The sequence below is a fragment of the Trichechus manatus genome, unplaced genomic scaffold, assembly GCF_000243295.1.
Source record: "Trichechus manatus latirostris isolate Lorelei unplaced genomic scaffold, TriManLat1.0 scaffold00194, whole genome shotgun sequence".
Classification (NCBI taxonomy): Eukaryota; Metazoa; Chordata; class Mammalia; order Sirenia; family Trichechidae; genus Trichechus; species Trichechus manatus.
The window spans coordinates 2,577,857-2,592,581 of NW_004444130.1; the positions used below are offsets into that span (position 1 = coordinate 2,577,857).

Sequence of the window (14,725 nt, forward strand, 5' to 3'; positions counted from 1 at the left end):
AATTATGCTCTACATCCTTCTCCAGCTCTGTCCAGAACCCTCTGTTGTGATCCTGGTCAGAGCAGTCAGTGGTGGTAGCCAGGCACCATCTAAGTTGTACTGGACGCAGTCCGGTGGAGGCCTTGGTCAAGCTACCCTTTCTTTAAAAACACTAGCAAACAATGCATTTTACCTATCTAAGTATATAGCTCTTTTTATTAATTATGAGTTCAAACTTTTACTCTGCAGCAAATTCTACATTCTTACTAAGATATACCTGAAGAAACAATATTCCTTGCGTTGGTTCTTAGTACCTTACGTTCACTGATATAAAAAATGTCCTAGATAAAGCAAGTTGAGACAGTATCAGGAAGAGATTCATCAGCTGATAAAATACGACATTAATAACGGCAGTAGAAAAACCTCTCCTTACCGCCTGTTGGCAGTTCATTCCAAGGTTCCCCTTCTCCCCCCGAATTACTTTCATCAGACAGTGTAGGGTTCGCCCTTTTCGATGTAATCCTGAACAGTGGTGTTCAATTTCCCCTCGACAGCTCAAGATGATCTCAGGGCTCAGAGAAAAGTCTTCCATCAACATGCGTCGGTAATCTAACATCTCCCCCTGGCATTCACTGCTCACTTGTCGCCCTAAGTTAGGAGATAAGTCACAATATTTTGGAGAATGAGCATTAGGATCAGAATCACTACATATCAAAAGTTGTTGTTGTTGTTAGTTGCCATTGGGTTGGCTCCAACTCACAGCAACCCCACGTACAACAGAAAGAAACGCTGCCGGGTCTTGCGCCATCTTCACAATCGTTGGTATGGTTGAGTCTGTTGTAGCCACTGTATTCTGAATGCCTTCCAACCTAGAGGGCTCATCTTCCAGCACTATATCAGACCATATTCTGTTGTGACCCATAGGATTTTCACTGGCTAATTTCTAGAAGTAGACAGGGCTTCCTTTGTAGTCTGTCTTAGTCTGGAAGCTCTGCTGAAACCTGTCCATCATGGGTAACCCTGCTGGTGTTCGAAATACTGGTGGCATAGCTTCCAGCATCATAGCAACACGCAAGCCACCACTGTATACCAAACACGAACACGTTTCTTATTGAGTCATAAAGAGAAATGAAGTTCTGATACATGCTACGACATGGATAAACCTTGAAAATATTATGCTGAGTGAAATAAGTCAGATACAAAAGGGCAAATACTGTATGATCCCAATTTTATGAAATATCTGTAACAAATGCATACAGACTAAATTTTATCAGTGGTTATGGGGGAGCAGGGCAGTGGGAGGGGGAAAATGGGGAGTTATTGCTTAAGAGGTACTGAGTTTCTGTTAAGGATGATGAAAAAGATTTTTTGGAAATGGATAGTGGTGATGGCTGTACAACATGGTGAGTATTATTAATGTCACTGAATTGTACATGTAAAAATGGTTGAAACTGCAAATGTTTTCTATATATATTTTACCACCATTGAAAAAAAAAGTACATGTTTCTGCCTGGAGTAGAATATACTAGTCATGCTATTCTCTAAACTGAAAAGCTTAGAATTAGAACTTGGCAAAAACTGTAGAAGCATAAAATGGGCTTAGGCTCTAGAGACTATGGTTTATCCTGTCAGTGTCTGTATTATTATTTTTTAGATTTTTTTCCTTTTTTTTATTATGGTAAATATATATGTAACAAATCATTTGCCTTTTCAATGCATTATACAGATATCATACTACTGAACTAATAATGCAAATGCTTTGCCAAGGGAAATCTTATTAATAAGATAACTATTGGGAAAAAAATGAAAGCCAAAGAACAATCCCTGCTCGTTCACACAGTTAAAGCTTGTGGAAAAGACTGCACTTCAAATATTCACTACCAACCCCCAAATGCCCCTCACACGTACACCCTTTCCTTGAGCTATAAGTGCTAGCTGGGAAAACTGAAGAAAAGAGACTTTTAAAAACAGGTTTACTAAAGTAAAATTAACATATAATAAACTGTCCATATTTAAAATATATAATTTATTAACTTATGATATATATATGTACATTGGTGAAACCATCCCCAAAATCAAGATACTGAACATATCTATCAGCTGTGAAAGTTTTCCCATATCCCTTTAGAATCTCTCTCTTCTGCTCCTCTCCATTCCCTCCAGCCCATCCCTGGGCAACCACTGATCTGCTTTCTGTGACTATAGATTAGCTTGCCAGTTCATCTTTTTTTTTTTTTAAATAAGTTTATATAAATGGAATCATATAGTATAGTCTTTTTTGTCTGATTACTTTCATTCAACATAACTACTTTGAGATTCATCCGTGTATCAGTTCATTACTTTTTATTGCTTAGTAGTATTACTTCATTATACGGAGATACTACAATTTGTTTTTTTTTTGGTATTCAATCCAAGACCATGCATTGTCTCTAGTTGCTATTCTATCACTTTTTAAGTTTAGGAGTCTTCCTCTATCTAAATATGAAAAAAAAATTCACCAAAAAGTTCTGAGATTTAGGTTGATTTTTTTCCCCACTTAACTTTTTAATCACTAGTCAACTGTCCCAGAACCATTTATTCAATAAGAGCTAGGAATTTCATCTTCGCAGCCTGCAGCTGATAATAAGAAAGATGACTCTGACCTACTATGCATCCTTCTTGGTTCTTCTGTCAGGGTTGACTTTTGGGCTGAAGAGACCATGGGTCTGACTCTGTGGGGGCAATTCTTTCTTCCATTATTGTTTAATTTCTTACTATCAGCACTATTTAATTAACCTCATTCATCCTTAAAACTCTTCAACGTAGGTAATATTTCTGTTTTATAGACAGGGAAATGAGGTTTGTAGAGATTAAGAAATGTAAATGATGGTCATCCAAGCAGTTAGTGTAGTGATAGAGCTATAATTTGAACCCATGTCTCACTGACCCAAAGCCACTTAAATCATTATGCTACCCTGACTCTCCTAAAAATATTGCACAATATGCATTTAAAAAATTAAAATATTTAGATTTGATTAACATACTTTTTTTTTTTTTTTAAAGCAAAAAAGTAAAGAAAAATGAAACTGGGAATTGTTGAGCTAAAAGGAAGTACATTCAACAAGACTTATGGATACCAAGTCTTCAGTTTCCAGAGCTGTGCTTACAAAGAAAGGCTCCCTGGTTAGAAGGCACAGATGTACTCAAAAGAGCCAATATAGGAGGAAACTAACATTTATAAGTACAAAAGGCTTTCCAGTGTGAATCCAAAAAGGAGCAAAAAGGATAAAATTACCTCTGTGTACAGCTGACTCTAGACACATTAGAAGGTAGGAGAGCCTGGCTTCCCGGGACCGAGGAAGGTTTTCCACATTGCACCGGTATTTCTTCAAGTCACTCTTACACGATTTGGCCAATGAATAACTGACTTTATAATCCTGGGCAATCAGCTTTTGGCGGGTTGTTAGTGCTTCTCGACACTGAGGAAAGAATGAAGCAAGAGAGTTGCAAGGCCACTCATGTGGCTCAGCTGTTCACATGTATCTTCAAGAAAAGCACGGAGACTTACAGCCAAGCACATGGCAGATGTCCGAAAATGTGGCTATTATCAAAATGCCTACCTTTAAGTTTGGTTAAAATTTAGCACAAGTGTGAAGTTGGTGTAAATGGGTGGCAACTGGGCTAACAGTATGGAAGTTCCATTTTACACTTTTAAAATACAAGTAATCAATAGTAACAATAAAAGAAACTGAAATGAAAAATACTTCTTTAGCTGCACAGGAAAGTAATGGCAGAACAGCAAAACCAAAAATAGTTACTTTGAAAAATTATAAAAGATTCTTACATTCATCCAGGGACAGAGGACTAATAGTAATGAGACAAGAGTTGAAAAATTAAATGGCTAGCTATCTATGAAACACATTAGTTTGGTTACCATAAACTTCCTGAGTACTTAGAGGTGGCCTCAGTATGATTCTGATTTAAAATTCTCCAATTTTACTCTCAAAGTAGGCTACCTAGTGTCTCAATATCAAAATAAGAGCTTCGTTTTCTTGGTTCAAGCCAAATATGCTTTGGTTCACTTCTAAAATCCAAGTATATCATCTCTGAAAAGGGTAAGGATATCAGTCATTTCTGGTATGAGTTTTTAAAAATATTGTTTGAGAGGTTTTGTAAAAGCTTTTGAGGAATGAATAAAATATTGGTTTGTTTCAAAATAATACTTACTTTTTCACTCATGGATTCTTCAAATTTGTGGTTAAAGAGGCACTTATACACTCTGCCTTCACCAGCTTGTGTCTATAAGCCAGAACACAGACATTATTATTATTGGCCAAGTAGCTATGCTGGGCACTATCCACAATCTCATATAGTAGAACTAAGCCTTTAGATAAATGACTCAGCCACTTAAAAAATCTAGCAACTTCTGAATGACAAGTGATTGCAGTAAAGATGAAAACTTTTTCCCCATAATCTTTGGCTACTTGTTCCCAGATATACTGTTAATTAGTAAACAGAGAGAAGCATCAGAGTGAGTCTCCCTTCTTATCATTTTATGCTAGAGTTAAGAAAACTCTAATCAGTAGCTCTGATAGTTATAGCAGTTAATTCAAAACAGAGGGCAGAGTGGAAGGTTATACAAGTTAACGCTCTTTGCTGTAAGGATGGAGATTATTCTATTTAAAGTGTTAGAAAGTTGTCCTATAGGATCTTCAGGTAGTAATCATGGATTTGGCTTTAAAAGTTAGCCACCTGCTGTACTCTTTACCTTAGCCAAAACATATAAATTTAAATATGTATAAGAAAACCAAACCTGTGAAATATGTGTGTGTATATATGTATATGTGTGTGTGTATGTGTTTGTACATATGTAAATGTAACAAAGTTTAGACATGGAATAGATGCCAGTAAGAGACTTTCAGGAACTGAAATAAAGAAATGAGATAAGAAGATGAGAGCAGAAAAAATAAGGTGTGGAGACTATCAGAAAGTCAAATGTCAACCAGAAGTTAAACGGTCAAGGCTGAGCACCTAATATTTTCTGGTACTCTGGGACCAACTCCACTTTCCATTTCAGAGGCTGTTCTATATGTGTGGGTTTGTGGTAGTTATTCTGCAATACAGTATAAAAAATATTTTTAAAAAGGAGGAAAAGAATAACAGCTTCTGAGCTGACTCACATTTTCACAGAAACGTTCCCGATCATCTCGGCAAGCAAAATATAAATGCCGGTCTAAATGAAAGTCATCTGAAGACAGCTCAGCCACCCGGAGAATGGCTTTCTTGCAGAGTTCAGAGACTTGAATCTTGGGATCTCCTTCTTCTGCTTCCTTTACCAGGCCTTTCTCCAAGCATGATACCACCTCACCTTGTGAATGTGCATCCTAAAATAACAAAGATACCTAATACTTTAAAACATTCACCACAAAGAGTTTCAAATAAACATCATTTGGTTAAAAAAAAAAGAAATCAACAAAAAGGTTAAAAAAGCCTCCAATACATAGTTAGCTTATTGATGTTCTATTGAGAGATGAAGTGGGAGCCAACTGCTTGTGAAAATCAAAGAAAATGCTCTCAATAATCTTTCATTTGCATACTACAAATGAAAACAATGATCCTGGGAAAATCAAGTACATGTAGTCAACATTAGAAGTAGGAACCTGAGTATTTTAAAGTCTAAAATATCAGAAAAATTTTAAGAAATGAAATCAGTCCAATGTTCTGATCATAGTACATGTCAATATTGAAACAACATTGCGGAAATCTCTGTTCATTTATCTCTAAGCAGTAGGCATTTCCCAAATAATAGCCAAGTTTAAAAACAACCAACCAACCAGACCACAAAATCCATTGAAAAAAGATGTTATAGAGACCCCTCTTTCTCCTTTTTCTACTCTATATTGTCCAAAAATACCTCAACATGTACAATCTGTAATACTCACTTTGATATTTTAGATTTATCTTCATGAATTTAACACGATTACCACCATTCACACAAACTACTTTTGGGAGTTTTCCTAAAAACATCCAATTATCTTTAATTGTACACTGCATCATCCCCATAGCAACTACAAGCATTCATTCATCCAAAATATGAGAAACTTTCCCTAAATATTTTCTATTCAAGAGTCCTAATCTTCCATACTCAGAAAATATGCTTCAACAACTTGAGGAACTTCTTTCTAAAAATCTGTAGATTCCAGGATGCTAGTGAAGAAAGCCTGCTATATACAGAGGGACTGGGTTTTGAGAAAAACAGACTTCAAGTGTAAATATAGACTTGGGCCAAAGGCAAGGATTGTACAGGTAAAGCTGAAGTACAATATGAAAAAAACCTGCCTATTTGCCTAAGTCATACATACTCATCATAACAAAAATTGTGTTGCTATGGTTCAAATATACAACAGAATACCATGAACAAAAGGAAGAAAGAAACTAAGAAATAAAGCAGCTTTCCTTCTGGTCTATTTTTATTTCTAATATGGAAAGACCTTCACCATAGTAAGCAAAAAGGCAAGGTGCAGGATAGTATACATAAAGCACACTACCTTTTATGAAAGAAAGGAGGGGGCATAAGAAAATATATTTGAATAAAGAGATATTGAAAATATATGCAAAAAATAAGTAAAAGTGACCCAAAAAGGACTACAAATCACACTCTATTATCGGATTCTTGTGCTTTCCCATTCTCTATCTGTACTTTGACCTTTCTCACTAGCTGTATGATTCTATCCAATGATTAGAAACTTGGAAAGACCGAAAGGGTTTCTTGTGAACAATTCTGAACAGATGAAAAAGGTAAGGACAGAGGAAAGTGGACACAAATCCCAGAAATTCAGAGTAAGGCTTCTTTTTTTTCTTCCTAATTTATAAGTGACCCTCAAGTTTTCCTGACTTTGGCCTCCTTAGGCAAGGCCAACAAATTTCCACTTCCCAAAGGTAAAACAAATCTACAATAACAAAGATTTGTAAAGAAACATATCAGTCACTTACTATTTACATTATACATGAGATTATTGTAAGTATGATTTTGTTATAAAACAATGTCCTATACCAAATTGTAGTGGACTGTAATAACAGAGATGGCCACTAGCAATTAGCTTTTAACCACATATAAAAATCAAAGCCTATAAAACCATACATTTGCCTATTAGGAATCAAAAAAACAACTTGCATTGTTTGATCAGAGGATCTGATAGATTGTGGACCATACTTTGAGAATGACTGTTCTCAAGCATCAGAAAGAGGATGAAAATAAGAGCATGATCATCAACTCTTGGTTTAGATTCAGACTTTAATTCTGGCATTAGATGGTAAAAAAAAATGATTCCATGTAATGAGTTGGCTAAGTGTTTCCCTGTATATTTAAGGCTTCTAATTGCTTTAAAAATGCCACTAGTAAGATTAAATATTTAGGGCTATTATATTTCTTAATGGCTCCATTTGCTTCTTATTAGATTTAAGGCAGCAGCACCATGGTTTGAGAACCCTCTAAGGAATCTAAGATTGAATTTTAATTACGGCAACTGTGGCACCACATATTGATGTTAGGTCATAACATCACTTCCATCAGGTGTTTTCATTCATTGTAACTTTCAGATAGATAATTTCTTCAAATAAAGAAATTTCAGGAATTCTTCTCAGTCCCTAGAGTCTCTGAGTTTTTAAGTTTAGTCCATTTGAGTTATATAGCTGAAATGTATGCAAATATTTGACAATAAAGACTGTATGGCAAACTATTGGAACTAAGAGAAAGATTAAGCAGATTAGCAGGACACAAGATCAGCACACAAAAATCAGTTGGATTCCTATCCACCAACAAAGAGAACTTTGTACAGGAAATCAGGAAAACAATACCATTTATAATAGCCCCTAGAAAGATGATAAAATACCTGAGGATAAATCTAACCAGGGACGTAAAAGACCTATATACAAAGAAAATTACAAAACACTATTACAAGAAACCAAAAGAGACCTACATAAACGGAAAGACATACCATGCTCATGGATAGGAAGACAACATTGTGAAAATGTCAATTCTGCCCAAAGCAATCTAAAAATATAATGCAATCCAGATCCAAATACCAGCAGCACCCTTTAATGAGATGGAAAAACCAATCACTAACTTTATATGGAAAGGAAAGCAGCCTCAGATAAACAAAGCATTACTGGAAAAAAAAAAACAAAGTAGGAACCCTCACACTACCTAATCTCAGAACCTACTTACTATACAGCCACAGTAGTCAACACAGCCTGGTACCAGTACAATGACAGACACACAGACCAATGGAACAGAATCAAGAACTCAGATGTAAATCCATCCATCTATGGTCGGCTGATCTTTGACAAAGGACAAATGTCCATTAAATGAGGGAAAAGACAGTCTTTTTAACAAATGGTGCTGGCAAAACTGGATGTCCATCCATAAAAAAATGAAACAGGACACATACCTCACACCATATACAAAAACTAACTCAAAATGGATCAGAGTCCTAAAAACAAAACCTAAAACAATAAAGATCATGGAAGATAAAATAGGGACAATGCTAAGGGCCCTAATACATGACATAAATAGAATACAAAACATAACTAACGATAGACAAACATCAGAAGATAAACTAGATTAACTGGGAGATCCTAAAAATTAAACACTTACACTCATCAAAAGACTTCACCAAAAGAGTAAAAAAAGAACCTACGGATTGGAAAAAAATTTTTTGGCTAAAATCTATAGAATACTTTGATAATTTGACAACAAAAAGACAAATAATCCAATTAAAAAATGGGCAAAGGATACAGACACTTCACCAAAGACAACATTCAGTCGACTAACAGACACATGTGGAAATGCTCGAAATCATTAGCCATTAGAGAAATGCAAATTAAAACTACAATTTTTTAAAACTACATTTAAAAAAAAATTCATTTAGAAAATTCTAAAGGTTTTATTAATGTCTTGTTTGTTTTAAAATTTATATATATAAACATTAAAAAAATCATTACATTTATATGTTCATATAGAGTCAGAGTACAGACAGATTAACCATGACCCCTGTCTGCCCTCTGACCTTTGGAATAGGTCAGTTCAAAGCCAGTCATAGAGTTTTCAAGCTTCAACAGCAGTAAATTTAAATTGATGAGCCAGTTCTTTTCTGTGGTTGGTTGCCAATTCATTAATTTTCAGGATAATTTTTCTATCTAAACAGAAAAGCTGAGCACATACCTCCCTCATTTTTAAACTCAGCTGTAGCACAAGAGTAGATTATATGGAAAGGAACATAGTTTTTCAGAAGTACAGGCATGAGTCCACCTCACTGTTCCAAAAAGACAAGAAAGCCTTTGGAGCTAGAATGGGGGCCTGTTGACTAGTGAAACTTCACCTAACTGGTGTATCAAAAGATGAAAATGACATAAATGTGCATTTTGATGGTCCACAGAAATATTTTTTGTTATTTTTAACAAAGCTGAAAAAATAATCTTCACTTCTGTCATGCCTTTAGGCTCTAGCAGTACTATTTTCTGTAAATATTTCAGTCACTGAAGTCTTAGTAACTCGGATACGCAGGTGAAAACAGGTTTTATACTGATAATTCAGATAGCTACTGAAAAGCTAATCAGCTATTACCTTGGTGGTCAATAGAGAAGACCTGCTACAAAGAGAGGGCAGTTATAATGGTCTACTCTACCCTGCAGACCACGGATCACAAATGTGAAAAGTGTCACCACTGGTCACTGAAAACTGTGTTTCCTACACTAATGTGGAGATTTTAAAACAGTGATGTTTGGAATTGGATATAATCTCCAACACTCTAAATAAAGTCAACCAAGTACCTAGGTGCTTTTGTGCCACCTCTCGTGTCAGCTGAAAAGGAAAAATCTGTCTTTTATTAAAACTGGCCTTTCTTTAGCTGCCTGAAAGCTTTATGCCAAGCTCACAAAGCTCTCGAGACTGACTCAGAAGTGCCCTGTGAAAAGGGATGGAGCCTTGTGCTGATATGAAGGAGAGACAATCAGGCCAGACAATAACTAGCATTAAACCCTTCATTTGAACTGGGGTACTCAGCTCAAACAACATCCCCCTTTGTCAGTGATAGAAGCCTACAAACTATGTTACAATGAACAGAGGACAAAATAACCAATGGGTTTTATTTTATGACATTTCCAAAATAGTGGATTAATGAGCAGCAGCATTTAATCTCTCATGCCACAGGTCTCAGACTACTTCTCCCACTGGCATCCATTACTATTCCAGAATTTCTTTCATTTCTACTGAGTAAACAAATTAGGAATAAAACAGGCCAAATTTCCACTGTGACCTTCTGGATACCATACTAATAAGTCAAAAAATAAGATCAGATATAACTAAGAAGGAAGAAACTAGTAAGGTAGTTATTTTCTTTTCTGCCTTTACTAAAACCAGTTATTCTGAGATGAAGATAATAATATATCACATTTACAGAGTACATTTATTCTGGAAAGCTAAAAGTACTTACATATATCTTAAAAATTTCTAAAATTTAACTATCTCCTTTTATAGGTGCAGAACAACTAATGTGTTTGCTAAGTAATTTTTTTATGGTAATAGTTAAGTGGAGCCCTGGTGGCACGATGGTTAAGTGTTCAGCTGATAACCGAAAGGTCAGCAGTTTGAACCCACTAGCCATTCCACAGGAGAAAAGACCTGGCAATCTGCTCTCGTAAAGATTAAACCCAAGAAACCAAACCCATTGCCACTGAGTCGACTCCGACTCATAGCGTCCCTACAGAACAGAGTGGAATGGCCCCACAGGGTTTCCAAGGAGCAAATAGTGGATATGAACTGCTGACCTTTTGGTTAGCAGCCGAGCTCTTAAATACTGAGCCACAAGGGCTCTCCATAAAGATGACAGCCTAGGAAACCCTACGAGGCTGTTCTATTCTGTCACGTAGGGTTTGCCATGAGTCGGATTTGACTCGACAGCACACAACAACAAAAACAGTAAGGTTTAAATAGAAAAAGATTAGAGAACTCCAGTTTCTCCAAATCCAAGTTCATTTCCTACAAGACTGAAATGGTTTGCCAGGGGAACACTATAGGTAACCACCAACTCGTCTAATATTTTGAAGGTAACATTACTCTTAGCAGATATTAATTTTTCTACTTCCCCACACAGTAGCAATATATTTTAAATAGATGAAATGCATCCCACAGGTCAACTAGCCTCAGTTCTTGGGGTTGCTGGGTAACAACTTCTTTAATTTCAACTTTAAGGTTATCTCTAGTCCTATGTTTCTTCCATGCAGGTTACACAAAGCTTTCATTTATCACGTTCATAATACCCCTTTGGCGAAGTCAATGTGGTAGATACCTTTTCTCCAAGCCGAATGCTGCCACATTTCAGAATGTTAATGTCATTTTTGCAGTCATCCATGAAACCACAGATTAGACGGTAATCACTGAAAATGATGGCCGTCATCTTGGTAATATACTGGTGACACTGATACTCGGTGATGTTGCCTCTGTGATCCACCAAGCAGGAAACCAAGTAACCTCTTCCGACTGGTTCATCAGCACATTCTTTAATCTGCTCAAAACAAAGTGGCCATTTTACACAAGTATTCCATACTTATATCATCAAGCAACTTTTATGAAAGAGAAAATGTCCAACATTTTACTGTTGATTTTCCCATCTCTCTATTTGGGAGAAAAAAAGAATGGCTATTTAACTTTGGTGAAGGGTAAGACAGTACACAATACTAGAAAGAGTTAAAAAAAAAAAAGAATGGCTATTTGAAAAGGAAAACATTTAGAAATATATTTGTTTTAATGAAAACTAGTGTGTCATATATACTCAGATCATTGTACCTAGGAAATACCTGATTAACATGGTTTGCAAGAAAATACATATCCGAATGCTTAGGTAGAGCTCACTTCTAAATGGAGTAAAAAAAGCTTTTCACATCTATAGCTTTAGGATGGTTCCTTTAGACAACCATGCAAAGAATGCAGTGGACAGTGAGGAGATGAATCTAGGGAGTAGGCCTGGAAAACAGGTGCAGAACTCAAGTCCAGCTGCATATCCCAAGCCAAACTATACCAGCAAACTACTGTAGTTAGGTAAACCACAAGGCCAAGAGGAGGGGAGGAGGGAAGGTGTTATATTGCTTCTTGACATGATATTAATGTGTTCTGAATTAACTAAGGATTTCAACATGTGTTGTTGAACTTAGCAGAATCCAAGCTTAACCACTGTGGTCTGGAACAGAAACATGTTTAAAATGATGTTTAGTGCAGTCTGGCAAGAAGTTTGGGAAGAGGAAAGCCACTGCAAACCTAATTTGGGTGGTGTAAGACACATGATCTAGCAGATCAAACAGAGTGGTTCCACCTGGTTAGTGTTCCTTCAAAGTACATTCCAAGCCACAAACGCTAATTAAGCAAACTTGCCAAAAAAAGAAAAAAAAAAAAAAAAATCTGAAGTTCAGGCATAAAAATGTGAAACGTACCTATATGGTTATAAGCTCGAAAGATAAAGCAGAGAAGGTTGTTTGGAAAAAGTCTATTGCACTTGGGGCAATTAAAAATAAACAAAAACTGCAGTTTTAACTACAGGAACGAGCCAGATGTAAATGTTTATTCTGAACATAAATGAGAAAGGAGTGTTTTATTTGTTTTTTAGCAACCCTATGTACAACAGAACAAAACACTGTCCGGTCCTGCGCCATCCTCACAATCGTTGCTATGTTTCAGCCCATTGTTGCAGCCACCGTGTCAATCCATCTCGTTGAGGGTCTTCTCTTTCACTGACCCTCTACTTTACCAAGCATGACGTCCTTCTCCAGGAACTGGTCCCTCCTGATAACACATCTGAAGTACGTGAGACAAAGTCTTGCCATCCTTGCTTCCAAGGAGCATTTTGGCTGTGCTTCTTCCAAGACAGATTTGTTAATTCTTCTGGCAGTCCATGGCATATTCAATATTCTTCACCAACACCATAATTCAAGGGCATCAATTCTTCTTCAGTCCTCCTTATTCATCGTCCAGCTTTCACATGCATCTCAGGCAACTGAAAATACCATGGCTTGGGTCAGGAACACCTTACTTCTAAAAGTAACATCTGCTTTTGAACACTTTAAAGAGATCTTTTGCAGCAGATTTGCCCAATGCAATATATATGTCTTCTGATTTCTTGCCTGCTGCTTCCATGGACTTTGATTGTGGATCCAAGTAAAATGAAATCCTTGACAACTTCAATATTTCCTTCATTTATCATGATGTTGCTTATTGGTCCAGTTGGGAGGATTTTTGTTTTCTTTATGTTGAGGTATAATCCAGACTAAAGGCTGTAGTCTTTGATCTTCATCAGTAAGTGCTTCAAGTCCTCTTCACTTTCAGCAAGCAAGGCTATGTCATCTGCATATTGCAGGTTGTCAGTAAGTCTTCCTGCAATCCTGATGCCACATTCTTCTGCATACAGACCAGCTTTCGGATTATTTGTTCAGCATACAGATTGAATAAGTATGGTTAAAGGACACAACCCTGACACACACACCTTTCCTGATTTTAAACCATGCAGTATCCCCTTGTTCTGTGCAAACAACTGTCTCTTGGTCTGTGTACAGGTTCTGCATGAGCACAATTAAATGTTCTGGAATTCCCATTCTTCATAATGTTATCCATAATTTGTTATGATCCACACAGGCACATGCCTTTGCATAGTCAATAAAACACAGGTAAACATCTTTCTGGTATTCTCTGCTTTTAGCCAACACCCATATGACATCAGCAATTATATCCCTCATTCCATGTCCTCTTCTGAATCTGGCTTGAATTTCTGGTAATTCTCTGTTGATGTACTGTTGCAACTGTTTTTGAATTATCTTCAGCAAAATGTTACTTGCATGTGATGTTAATGATGTTGTTTGGTAACTTCGCATTCCATTGGGTCACCTTCTTTTGGAACAGGCACAGGTATGGATCTCTTCCAGTTGGCTGGCCAGGTAGCTGTCTTCCAAATTTCTGGGCACAGATGAATGAGCACTTCCAGCGTTCCATCCATTTCTTGAAACATCTTAATTGGTATTCTGTCAATTCCTGGAGTCTTATTTTTCGTCAGTGCCTTCAGTGCATCTTGAACTTCTTCCTTCAGTACCAATAGAGGCAGACTATTCTCCCCTACTACACTCTCTCTCTTAAGTATGCACACTGCACAAAACAAATACAATCTCCTTTTCGAAAAGGTGCTGAGTGAAGGGCACAGCCACACACCAATCATCCTTTAGGCAACCAGGTCTCTTCTTTTCATGTCTAACTCCAGTATCAAATCCAGACCAAGCAAAAACTCAATTCAAGACAGAAAATCATGTTTACTTTTAAAGAAGCAAACCTGAGATTTTAAGTAAATAGTCTCACACCGGCTTCAGAGGCAGCAGAGATCTTCAATAGTCAAGATGAACGCAATTCTTTCAGTTTAACCTTGAATGCTTTGTCTGTGATGCCTAAAAAGAGTGCTATGAATATATTTCTAGGAAAAGGTTTTGTTGAGCACAACAGAGATGAGTTTCAAATGTGAAAGAAAAAAAGAAAAACAGCTTGAAAATTCCATCATTTGTAATTCAATCACAGAAAAAATCAGTATTAAAAAGAGGACTAGTGGCAGACAAGAAGCCCTAGTGACACAGTGGTTAAGGCATTCTGCTGCTAACTACATGTTCGGTGGTTCGAACCTATTAGTCTCTCTGCAGGAGAAAGATGTGGCAGTCTGCTTCCATGGCAAAAGGTGTGTGA

The 14,725-nt window shown here is 36.7% G+C and overlaps 1 protein-coding gene across 3 annotated transcripts in view; it reads right to left on the reverse strand.

The window, feature by feature from the left end:
* Positions 1–14,725, reverse strand: part of GLG1 (golgi glycoprotein 1) — a 148,283-nt gene that overhangs the window by 30,906 nt on the left and 102,652 nt on the right. For all 3 annotated transcript variants that reach the window (XM_023741903.1, XM_023741904.1, XM_023741905.1), the window contains 5 exons: positions 11,307–11,522; positions 5,139–5,342; positions 4,186–4,257; positions 3,254–3,437; positions 413–627 (listed from right to left, as the gene is read on the reverse strand). In XM_023741903.1, coding sequence (XP_023597671.1) covers positions 413–627; positions 3,254–3,437; positions 4,186–4,257; positions 5,139–5,342; positions 11,307–11,522 — 891 coding nt within the window. The remainder of the gene's footprint in view (positions 1–412; positions 628–3,253; positions 3,438–4,185; positions 4,258–5,138; positions 5,343–11,306; positions 11,523–14,725) is intronic.